Below are 12,145 nucleotides of genomic sequence, written 5' to 3' on the forward strand. Positions count from 1 at the left end.
TGCACATTTTAATCACTGCCTGACTTCCCTCCCCTGATTCGAATTCAGAAAACACCACATTCAGTTTTGAATGAACTGCTCAAGCAAAAGACAAACAGGCCGGTTATTATTTCTACACTCACTACAAGACGTCAAATAAGATCTTAAATAACGTCACCTGCAACATGACACCGATACACTCTCATTTGATTTGGCTCCATCAGTTATGTGCCAGGTGTTGGAACCCGCTATCTGAAACTTCTGACCAACAGATGGCGCTCTGGATCCAAATCAAAGCACCACCTCAGAGTGTTCTCTGTTTAAAATGATAGTACTGACAATAATGACAATGTAGTTTAAGCTGTGTGTGAGTTGTAGCTGTATTTCAAATACCTTTCAGTAATTCTATGCTTCTCCATATGACAAAGCACTGTGAAGTAACAATAGCAGCAGTGTGAAAACAACTTCCATTGAGCTCCCTTCCATTGTAAAGCACATAAAAGCAAGGCCATTGTAAGCAAATGTAGGCTAAAATGATGCTGTAGACACGTTAAAATCTTAAACAATGAAATATATTCGGACTGTGCTGCTGTTATTGCCCATGTTTCTGTAAATAATGGGGTAGCCAGAGTTTTTTCTACATGGATACAAACTCCAAAAAAAAAAAAAGAATAAGATGAATTGAAGGAGTGAATTAGTCTGAAAATTTTATTTTGCAATCAAAAGTACGTGGTTTATAATGAAGTTGCCATATTTTGTTATACGTCTGGATAGAGCTCACAGTTATCAAAACAAGCAAGTAAATGATGTAAAAAGTGTCAGCAGTTTATTTACCCTTATTTCTCCTTTTTCCTTCTACCTCTTGTCTCTTCTTTGGGTAGATTTTGAAAAGTTGCACATGAAGAAATTAGGGAAAATAGACTTGACTAAAAATGACTGAAACGCATGTAACCAGTATTTTCAACTGAAAACAGAAAATATCAGCCCAGGCTGGTTTAGATAACATCAGAGTTTTGCATGAAAGTTAGTTTTTCCTATGATGGGCTCTTTAAAGCCCACCTAGCTTGAGGGACAACATAGAAGCTGTCGGGTGCTTGCTATTGGACAGTTAGGACTATATCTGCTCTATACAACACGTGATTGGTTGGCATAGCCGTCACACAGAGCTAAACTCTCTCCAGAGCGCCTCCCTGGCTCTTCGGGGACTGGACGTCCGGCCCAAACAAGGATTTTCACGAAAACATCGGCCGCAGACTGCGTAGCAGTGGCAACGGGAACGGTGCTACAACGAACGGGACCCGACGCAATGGATCCAGCGGCATGACAGCCACGTCGATGGCGTTTCGAAAGTTGGATAACGGTGTTTAGCCTTGAACTGAGACGTTGGAAGCATGAATTCGATTTTTACAGCAATGACTGCGGTGTCACTTGTTTGATAGAAAGACGGAGAGAGGGGCCAAAGTGGACTCTTCCCTCCTCTCCCCTCCCCTCTCCTCTCTGGAGCCGTTCCACCCGATGGAGGCTGCCCGGACCCTTCCAGTGAGCTCGAGGCCCGGAGTGTCACCTGTGAAACGTCGACACCGCGCTGCGGGACATATTTAAGATACAAACGCGCAATTGGTTGTGTTTTGACGGACTTATTTGACAACTTCTTAGAACGCCTGTTCACATAGAAAAGTTAGCAGGTAAACGTTAGCTGAACTGAGACTACCCAGCGCACAATATGACCATCATAGATATCACTTAACCAGAGGTTATTGACCGCCTCAGGTAACTTAGGACAGGTGGACGACGCACTAGTTAATGGGCTGCACACATTTTTCCTCGGAAGGTTTGTTTTATTGTAGTATACATCCGCAGATTAACCCTCTTCTCTCGAGGACTGATTTTTCAACAGGGACTTTTTAAAAAATATATATACATATTTTTTAAATTTCCCCCCACCATCAAGTTTCACCCTCTTCAGTAACTATGTCACTCAAAGAAAACGCTTGTCGGAAATTCCAAGCCAACATTTTCAACAAAAGTAAATGTCAGAACTGCTTTAAACCCAGAGAATCCCATCTGCTGAACGACGAGGACTTGAATCAGGTGAACAAATGCCTCTTCTTGAACACTCACTCTATTGTATTTCCTACATGTAAAATTGCAAGCTTTATTTACGAAAAGGGGGGGATGCCCGTTGTTGTCTCTCTGTGTCGTGTACACATTTCAGATGGTTTACATTGTCAATAGACCGTGAAGTGCAAAGGTTAGGTTAATTGGACATAATTAGTTTCCAGCCCAAGGGCGCATATTGACCTTAATTCATGTAGATTTGTGTCTCCACCCATCTCCATGCCTTGCAGAAAAATAGAATGCCATCTCTGCTGTTTTTGAATAATTTGGGTCACTGTTATTTCTTCCAAAAATGATCTTTACAACACTGTTATTTTGTTCTCATGCCCAATAGATTGATTTTCTGAATATCATATTATTGTAATGGTGGAGCAGAAACTGTACACAGTGCTTTAGGGCATATTGAACTTTGGTGACCTATATCTTAATCATTACTTCTTGGAAAGCTGATTAATGAAGTCATCTACCTCAAGGTCCATCTTTTATTGGAATGATGTATATTTGACGTGCATAAATCCATTGTGTTTGCTCACAAAGGATCTTTTGCCTTGCCATTTCGCCAGTGAAGTTTTACATTGTCTTTTATGATCAGGGGGAATGAATGGTTGGAGCCATTGCGAAATGAACACATTCAAATGACTCTGCCTAGCCACTGAACCACTGAAGGGTAAAAAATGACCTACATTCATCTAGCTTCCTTCTGTCACATGGAGAATTGTCACTTAGGCTCCTTTCAGGTCGTGCGAGGAGAGCCGAGACAATTCTTTTAAGACTCTGTTAGATCTCCTTTTGAAATATTCTCAGCATTGCGCTCTTTCTCGACAATTCCTACTATTTTCTCCAGTTCGCTTTACCCACCCACCACCCTCATCTTTCAATTCAAGTCCTTTTTTTTTGGCCAGGGTGACTGTCCATTGAGCCAGTTCAAATTCTTGACTGCCCAAGGTTAAGGTTGGCAGATAGGATCGAAAATTCCTCCTATGTCATTTTTGTTTACACAGCCACTCGGCTGAGAAATGTGCTGTAGCACGTGTAATCAAAGCAAAAGGAGATTTTACGGTGGATTATACTGGGCATTAAGTTGGATGAAGTTTTGACTGTAATCAAATCCCATGATCGAGGGACACAAAGGTGCCAGACGGCTATAAATGTCACAGCTTTTCGACTTGATTTGCAGGCTACTGTTCCATAGACGGGACAGTAATTGAATTATATAAGGGACTTGATTTTTTTTTTAGATTTTTTTTTTTTAAGCTCTTTAAATGTAGGTAAGATTTTTGCGTAAACAGTTGTTCTGCAGGTACACACGGTCATGTAGTGGTTGTGCAGTTTTTTTTTGTTTTGCTGTTGTTTCTGGCAGAGCAAACGGGTGCGAAAGCTCAAGTATGTAGCAGTACAATTTAAGAAAGACCTGGCTGCCAGGCCGACGTGCTTTTCTCGGTACAAGTTTGAAATGCAGATCTGCAGCCACTAAAGCTCCCAAGATTCGTACTACTTCTCCCTTCTACTTCTCATCCACTGTTTTTCTGGCTTAACTTCTGCCTCCTGCTTCCCCCTCCCACCCGCGGGTCCACCCACTTAGAGGATCAGAGGGAAAAAATCATGTGTTAGCCTTTCCTTTTTTTTCCAGGGCAGCATGGTGATTTGGAATAAAGCCAACTGGAGAGTTTAGCCTATGGTCAACTTCAGGCAACTAGTGACTAATAGACATCATGGAGCGAAACTAAAATGTGCTTGTCAGTGTAATACTGTCTGAAGTTGGGTCACAATTTATTACCTCAACTAGCAGCCTGCGGTGTGCACAACTGGACAGTTATTCAATATGCTAATGTTGCTGTTAATGGCAGGCTTTTAACACTATGATTGTGTTTTTTTTCCCTCACCAGGCAAAACCTATATATGGAGGATGGCTGCTACTGGCACCAGAGGGAACAAATTTTGACAATCCTTTACACAGATCTCGGGTAAGTGTCCCCAGTGGACTTGGATTTGTATTTGCTGCAGAGTGTAGTTTTGTCACTATGCTTCTTTTCGACTTCCTCGGAACTGCCTCATTTGATCCAGTTTCTTCAGCTTCTAACAGTCCATCGGTGCTTCGATCTGAACCAGCTTTTGGTATGAAGTTCTGCATATCAGAGCAGTTCAGAGGGTTTTGGGTGGGGGGGTGGGGGGTTAACTGCATCAGCAGCCCTTTGTTTAATTTTGTTTCCCATTCTGCTAGTGGTTAGACATTTGACCAATAAGAGGTGTTGTTGTTGTTGTTGCGGCTCTCGCAGCTGCTTCATCGAATCAGCAGATTCTTGGGGTAGGTTGGGCCCTCTTTCAGAAGAAACCTTGTGAAGCAATATTGAGCTTAATATTGACATTATTTCTTGAATCACACCTCCCCATCACCATGTATCGGGAGCCTTCCTTTATCAGTTCTCAGATTATACTGTGGTGGTGCTTCCCAAAAGAGGACTGAAGAGAATGTGGGGGAGGAGAAGGAAGGACCCAGTTCTCACAGCCACGCTGATGGCTTCCATATGGGTTTTGGGAAAAGCACCTCGAGATCTACTATCAGCAGTCTTCTGCTGCTGCTTTGAAATCATCCCTGATAAATCCTGCTTGTTCTTACAGTCAGCTTTTCACTGCGGGGGTTATAATTTGTTGCTTGTACGTAGTGCTGACGTAAGCAGATTGGTCAGGTTTCGACTGACTAATAAACAAATAACAGTGTAAAAGTGCTGATGTGTTGAACGAATCATATTTTAGGACCACTTTAGTTAAACAGGTTGTGGATCTGTGGTCGTATATTTTGGTGTTAAGTTTGGGATGCATTAGTTGCCTCGTGTAACTTCCATTATGTCTAAATTTGTAATGACATCTGTGGGTGGGACTTCAGTATCGCTTTAACATCACATGCAGAGTTTCTCAGTTCCCCTGTTGAGACCTTCCAGTGCCACTTTTCGGGTAAAGCTGCTACTCTCAGTATTTCATAGATTAGGTTCATTTGGAATACAAGACCATGAAATTCTACACGGGGACATACTGGTGCATTTAGTCTAGAGTGGGGCAGTGGAATGCTGATTGAAATGCTGAGGATCAAAGTCAGTGGAAACTGTTGGTGTATTTTACACCAAAAAATTACAGTTCTAACCAAAAGGTAACACCCTCCTCTCAGACTGGCATGTCTTTGCCATGTTAATCCTGATTTGAGCGATTTGGTCATGATTAATCTTCTCAGAAATATAACCGTATTTGCTCTTGTGAAAGTGTTTGTATACTTAGTTTTGTTGGAGTTATACCAGCATGCAGATGAAATATTTAAGAAAAGTTTTATTCAGTCAGTGTTTTGTTCTTTTAATATTTAAGTCTTAACCCCCCCAAAGTAGCTGGTCCACTTTGATGAAAACCTGCTTAGAAGCCTTGTAATTTGGTTTATGGGGACTGTGCGTCAATGGATACGACTTCGTGATTATTTTCTAAATTATTTGCTCGCTCTTGTTTATTAAACGTGTATTTGTAATGTAGTCTATTGGCCGAAGTTTAACATGCAAAGTTGTACTTTACTCAACATTTACAGATTTCTTAATGGGCCCAATAAAAGTATTTTTTATTTTATTTTTTTATACCTCCTAATAAATAATGAATGATGCTTTCCACATTTTCACTTCTTTCTTCCTTCATGAAATAATGATGGGATTTGCTGCTGCGGTTGATATTGATGTCTAATCCAAGAATTTAACCGTTTTTCTGTTCCAGAAATGGCAAAGAAGGTTCTTTATCCTCTATGAGCATGGCCTTCTTCGATATGCTCTGGATGAAATGGTGAGTTGTATCTTTATTTTATTTTTTTTCTGTCTGGGTCTTCCTTAATGCAGAACTCTGAAAGAGTGGCTGGTATTCATGAGGTGGCCTGTCTTAATTATCAGCAGGATGCCTGGTCTGTTCAAACATTTAGGAAAAACAACAGCAATATAAGTGTGCTTGTGACAGAATGATTGACGGTAAGTACAGCATTCTGAGATGTCCATTTAAACAGCCTGATCTGACACATTGCCATGACTTGAATTTCAGATCCAACAGTTCTCCCACACGAAAACACCACACTACTTCACTAATGTCGGGGTTTCTTCTTCTTGACCTGCTTTTATTGAAAAGCAAAATATGAAGTATGTAAATGACATTGAAGTGACTTTGTTTTTCCTCCCAGAAGTGCTTGAAGTGCTGACATTTCGTTGCCACCAAGCAACACCATCACGAAAATAGCATAAGAGGGAACAAATCACAAAGCAAGCTGGCTTTTAAAAAAAATAAATACAAAGAGGTGTATTTTTTTTTTTTAAAGGAAAAAGTATTTGAACCGTTCTCAAATAAAGGGAGAGTTCTACTTTCCTTAACGCATATTGCATATTTTCACAATGAGCACAGTAGTATTTTATAATACTGTGATAATATTTACATTATTAATGCAGCCATTTGACTAAAGGCATTTCTGGGTAAAGTGTAGGTGACCAGGCAGTCACCGCTCCTTTAACACCGGTTCTTACTAGCACACAGCAGAGTGTTTAGAGGATGTGCTAAACACTAAACTAACTGGCACAGTAGTGTCAAAAGGGATGAAGTGACAGCACGTAGTGTTGATACTAAAAGTCATGTGCCGAGCTGTGCGTGTTTGCTTAGTGGTTAATACATTGCACGCTTATTGTGCAAGTGCCCCGTGGCCACTTCCTACTCTGAATGAAAACTGGAAAAACCACACAATACACGGAAGATTAATAACTTTTGAGTAATCCCCTCTGGTGTCAGCGGGCGAATCTACACTTCTGTTGTATTGAAATTAGTTTCACCCTCGTGTTCATGTCTTAAAAATACATAAAACGGTAATGGTCTGGCAGCTGCAAGGCCAGGAAGACACAGTGAAATACATTTTCCATACTGTAATGTTTCATTACATGAAGATATCTTTCAAATTGTGAGAATATAAGTAATCAAGCTTAATTTTTCTTTTATGAATTCTACCATTGTTTTATCATGTTAGGTTGTTGTTGTAGAAGACAATGATTGAACATTGTGATATGATCCCATGTCACTTTTATAAGGCTTTGATAGTCAAGTAAGGCCCCCTCTCATAGAAACGGGGTTTACAGACCCACAGACGGAGCAGCTCTTAATTACATATTGCTTTTGCTCTGGCTCCACTACAATTCCAATACTTCTGTAATGCAGTAAATTAGAGAGCGAGTCAAACACACACACCGACTTAATGTCATTGTTTTTCACAGAACCCTCAGTCATGGTTGCCAATTGTTTAACAAATTTAATTGTCAGCCATTCAAACTTTGAAAACCACAGAGTTTGCACGCCACAAGATGAAACCTCAGTCGCATCGCAGCTGAACAATTTGGACTTGAATTTGACAGTCCCATGAATCTTTGCATTAAGCAGCATTAAACTGATCTCAGTCAAAGTCTTCCAACAGTCTTTGTCTCTGTTTTTTTTTTTAATTTATTTTATTTTTTTTTTATTTTTTATTTTTTAAAAGGCTGAATTTTTACGGGTACTCACAGTTACAGATTAGAAGTTGTTTCATCATTCAGCGACTTTCTGTCATTTTGGTGACATGCAGGAGAAATCTGTCGAGTAAACTCGAAAAGTGTAGGTTCTCAGCTTTATGCTGTGCAGCTTGTGGGTTTGCTGAATATTGACTGACCAGACAAACACGCAGCATCTTTTTCTTTCATTTTTCTTTTTTTTTTTTTGTCTGTACGTGGGCTGTGCTTTGAAATGAGGTTTTAACACAGTAAAAGGCCAAGGCCTAACACCGTACTTGAAACAGCACTTGCTTTATTGCTTTTTACCCTTTCACATTGTATATGGTGCTTTTCAGTAGGCCAGAGAGAAACGGGGAGTATTTTATTTAACATGAGCAGCAAGAGCTGGAAAGCAGTGTTTTTTTGTTGTTTTTTTCTTTCTTTTGTGCTCTCGTTGTTGCATTCTTGTATTTTGCTATGTGAAAGGGCAGGAAAGGCTTTTAACCGGTGGTTAAATCATGCTAAATAAAGTAATGACTGCTTTCTGGCCTCGATGTATGCATCATCCTGGTGCCATTAAATTTTATCTGTGAGGCATGTTGACGTGGGACGAACGATAGATGTGTTCACTGACCGTAGAAAAGGAAAGGTACAGATGTCCTTCTTTCATCCATCGTTTTCTCTGGATGTCACTCGTCATCTTTTCATCTCTTTTCTGAACCGGGGATCAAAAGGACAGAGGGCAGTGAGGTTCTCGAGCTGGAAATATCAAGTGACACTAAATATAGAGCCTCGCTTGTCACACCGGGCGCCTTAGAATAATTGCTCTGTGTTCAATAAATGGCTCCACAAAATTGGTGAATTAGCCGATATCTATCGTTTTGGGCTTTTCACATCAATAAGTATGCATGTTGGGTTCAGTTTTGCTGGTCATTGCAGAACACTTGAAGTAGCCACAATACACTTTAATTTCAGCTGTACAGGGAGTGATGTTGGACCAAATTTAACGGTTGCCAGGTTGACATAAGTCTCCTCCAGACCACATGTGAGTTTGAGTTGCCCCTCTGTTTTCCCCTCAGCCTAGTTTTACTGCTCCTCTCTCTTGGCGTAACATAACTCAGATGCGGCTGTGGTTCCAACCTGCAGGATGTGGCGTGGCCGTGGGGGAGTGGAATTGGTTAGAAAAACCTGGGAGGGATCACAGATGGTTGGAGTAATTGATTTGTTATTGCCCACCTACTGTGAACACCCATCAAGGCACACTACTGCTGTCACTTTATGCTTAGAGAAGAGACTGCTATGGACAGCTCCCCCCCCGATACAAGTGGTTAAGAGGAAAAGGTAGCTGCAGTATGAGTAAGACTCAGAGAAATGTGCTCTGTCACTCACAAGAAAGATGGCTTAAAATGTTGACCTGCATAGATATTTGTGCTGCTGTGAAAGGCTGACAGGTCTTTGCAGCTTTAGTAGGTTTCTCTTTGTGTTGGTTTCAAAAGAGGTGAGTTTAAATGTGTTGTGTCTAAGCTGTTTCACTAAATGTAAGCTTTGTGTAATTTGATTATGAATGAATAGGGAGACCAGATAAAACCACTCTCAAAGTCCACTCGCTCTCGGTTCAGTTTCGAGCACAAGCTAGATTTTCTAAGAGCAGCCTTACAGTTATGTCAGGTCCCATGTTGCCAAGGCAACCTGTTTTGTCTCTTTGTCCAGCAACAGTTGACCAGGGTGTGTGTAACATGGGGAACATAATCAGTTTTGTGAAGAGCTCTAGCAGTCTCTGTACTGACTGCAGTGATACAGGAGGGAACAAAGCGCAAATGTGCGAGCAAGGATGTCTTCGCACTCAATCATGTGGTGAGCAAGCCTTTCTACAGTAGCAGTCCACAAAAACATCAGCCACAGCATCCAAACAAACGTGCAAGGCAGGCTCGGACAAAGTCACTGTTTAGCCCGAATGGTAAATGTTTCTGTGTGTACGTGTGAGGCTGAGGGGGGCATAACAGCGGAGGCCTTGTAGGCAAAATGTGTTGCAAAGCTTTGGAAAATTCCAGCTTTCTTGGACTAACTGAGCATTGTTATACGATTGCCCTGATGAATTGGATATAACGATGGTTTAGCAGTAAAGAATGTGTAATGAAGCTGTGAAGGTTGTTTATCTGAAGCCTACATGCACAAAATCCATTATCATCTCATGGTGAGAAGAGGTATGTGGGTGAGAAGAATTCTCCAAAAAGCCACTTCGATGACACGGTGCATGTTAAAAAGATCAACACCCACACTCTAATAACTGCCTCAACACAACGCTTAGCTCCCATTGACCAGTCTTTAATCTAATTTTAAACTATTCTTACTGACACGCACTCTCCCATCATGTGATTCCCATTTTCTCCTTTGCAGTGTCTTAGTCACTGATGTGGTCTCTGAGCTCATACTGAATCACAGAGTTTTTACATCGATGATCTAGAATTGCTGTATTGGAGGCCTTTCTCTGGGAAAAACTTTGCACTTTTGTGTTCTCATGGTGGCCAGTTAATGTATTTCTTCCTTCAGACTGAACGAGCACAGTGTACCATGCAAATAAAGTGAGGATACCTATTGAGTTGCAGTGCACAAAAGGCCCATTCAGAGACCCTTCGATTGCATTTGCCTTTAGACTGTATTGACTGCTGTTGAAGGCCTGCATCACAGCCCACATACCTTGTTTTTCTAGCGAGAACACAATGTTCTCATGACATTTCAGCTGTTGAAGTCATTCTCATTTCATCTTTGCCCAATTAATTTCCTGTGTTTACTGGAATTCAAATAGTGGACCTCTGCCCCATCGCAGTATCCAAGAGCTGAGAGCGTTTTGACAAACTTGCTTCGTTTTTTTTTTTTTTTTTTTTTCCCCACATATTTGTGCATTCTTTTCACTTGAGACACACAGTCCTGCTGCCTTTCTCCAGAATCTATCAGACTTGAGCATACACAAGCTCAGCCTGTGTTTGCCCTCACACTTGTGAGACCTTTTGACGTGCCGAAACACGCACGGACGCTTTTCCTGCCATGACTGTGAAATATGAAATTCAGAGCTTTTGTTTTGTAATTTTGGGAATAAGAGGAGCTTTGTACAGGTTGGATGAGTGGACAGGGATTCGGACTTGTTTTTGCCTCCAGGCACTCTGAGGAGGGAATAAGCAGAGACGAGCCCCTCACCTCAACAGATTAGGAATACTTGTCTTCCATTCGTGTCAGGCCATAATAAACTCCCTAGAGTACCTTCAAGTTTGGTTTAAAGTACAAGAAGTAAGGACTGAAGGTTTACAATTGAAAAGCACATACTGTGGATGAAGTGGTGTAATCTCCCTTTATTGGATCATTGAAGATTATTGAGCAGGTGTGGTTACTCGGTGAGGCTTGTGTTGTTTTGGAACTGATAGGGCGTGTGAGATTCTTCTCTAACCTTTGCCCTTGCTTCCCCGTGGGTCCAGTAGGAACGGATCTGCTGGAATGTAAACAGTCGTGGATTACAGTGGGGTCACTGTAACTGCAGCACAAAGCCATAAAACCATGGGAAGTACTATTCATAAGCCTTTCAAAAATCACAGTCTACAGCACTGCAGCTGCCAATTTAAAATAATCCCACTCAGATTTTTACTTTTTTTTGGATAACATTTATGTATGGAAATGTGTGTAGTTTTTGTGAATTTTGTCACCCTCTCAAATGGAAATCCTCAGTTGAACTGAGAGCCTTTCATTAGCACATCAGAGTTGGCTGAAGGAGCTGAGCACAATAATAGCCTCAGCAATCGCAGGGTCATTGTCCCTCTCCCACACGATTTGTCAGTGACTGGCTAGAGTGCTGTGGTGCACGGGGAACTGGGCATTCCAAAAGTGGATACAGTGATGGGAAAAAATACTGAAATTCCTGGTAGGTGCTGCTTTTTAGATAGTCATCTGGGCTCAACCTCTTTGCAATAATGCCTCAAGCCACACCATAAGCACAAGATCCAGCGTGACTAAGTCAGTTCATGGAACCACTGATTTTGAAAATAATCTACCACATCCTGTAATGTGAAAGTGTCTTTGTTTCATCAGAAAACATAGGGGTTAAAACGCGTGTTTTTTAAATAGAAGACAGGACGGTCTTTCTTCCACAATCCAGCAACATGCATTTCAGGCACTCCCTGTAAGATCCAACGAGCTTCAGTTTTTAGCCGATGAAAGATGACTGACCAGACACGGCACACAACCTGTAGCTGCTGTGAAGTGAGTGTGTGTCACTGCCTAAAGCTACTCATCTACGAGCTCACTCTGATTTCTAACAGAGTCCATGCCATCCAGCATGTAACCTAGTGTGTCCAAATTCCAAATGAGCGCTGACATGGACACAAGTTTACTACTGCATGAAGATTATGGCTAAACTGAGCAAATTAAAAGGTCTCTAAGAAGATGGTGTCGTTTCTACTTTGAGCTGATACATGATCAGCCTGGTTCTTTGTTGGGCTCTTAGCCTGTCTTTCCACTGTCTTCATATCTGTGCTGTTTAGTTT

At 41.3% G+C, this 12,145-nt stretch overlaps 1 protein-coding gene across 5 annotated transcripts in view; it reads left to right on the plus strand.

The window, feature by feature from the left end:
• The first annotated feature begins 1,150 nt into the window (after positions 1 to 1,150).
• The window catches only part of LOC142374329 (myosin phosphatase Rho interacting protein), a 50,618-nt gene continuing 39,623 nt past the window's right edge, over positions 1,151 to 12,145 (plus strand). For all 5 annotated transcript variants that reach the window (XR_012768691.1, XM_075457963.1, XM_075457964.1 and 2 more), the window contains exons 1-3: positions 1,151 to 2,070; positions 3,984 to 4,061; positions 5,842 to 5,907. Coding sequence is in view for 4 of the 5 variants with exons in the window: in XM_075457963.1 (XP_075314078.1) it covers positions 1,951 to 2,070; positions 3,984 to 4,061; positions 5,842 to 5,907 (264 nt within the window). In the remaining variant the exon portion in view is untranslated. The remainder of the gene's footprint in view (positions 2,071 to 3,983; positions 4,062 to 5,841; positions 5,908 to 12,145) is intronic.

Source organism: Odontesthes bonariensis, chromosome 23 (assembly GCF_027942865.1).
Source record: "Odontesthes bonariensis isolate fOdoBon6 chromosome 23, fOdoBon6.hap1, whole genome shotgun sequence".
NCBI lineage: Eukaryota > Metazoa > Chordata > Actinopteri > Atheriniformes > Atherinopsidae > Odontesthes > Odontesthes bonariensis.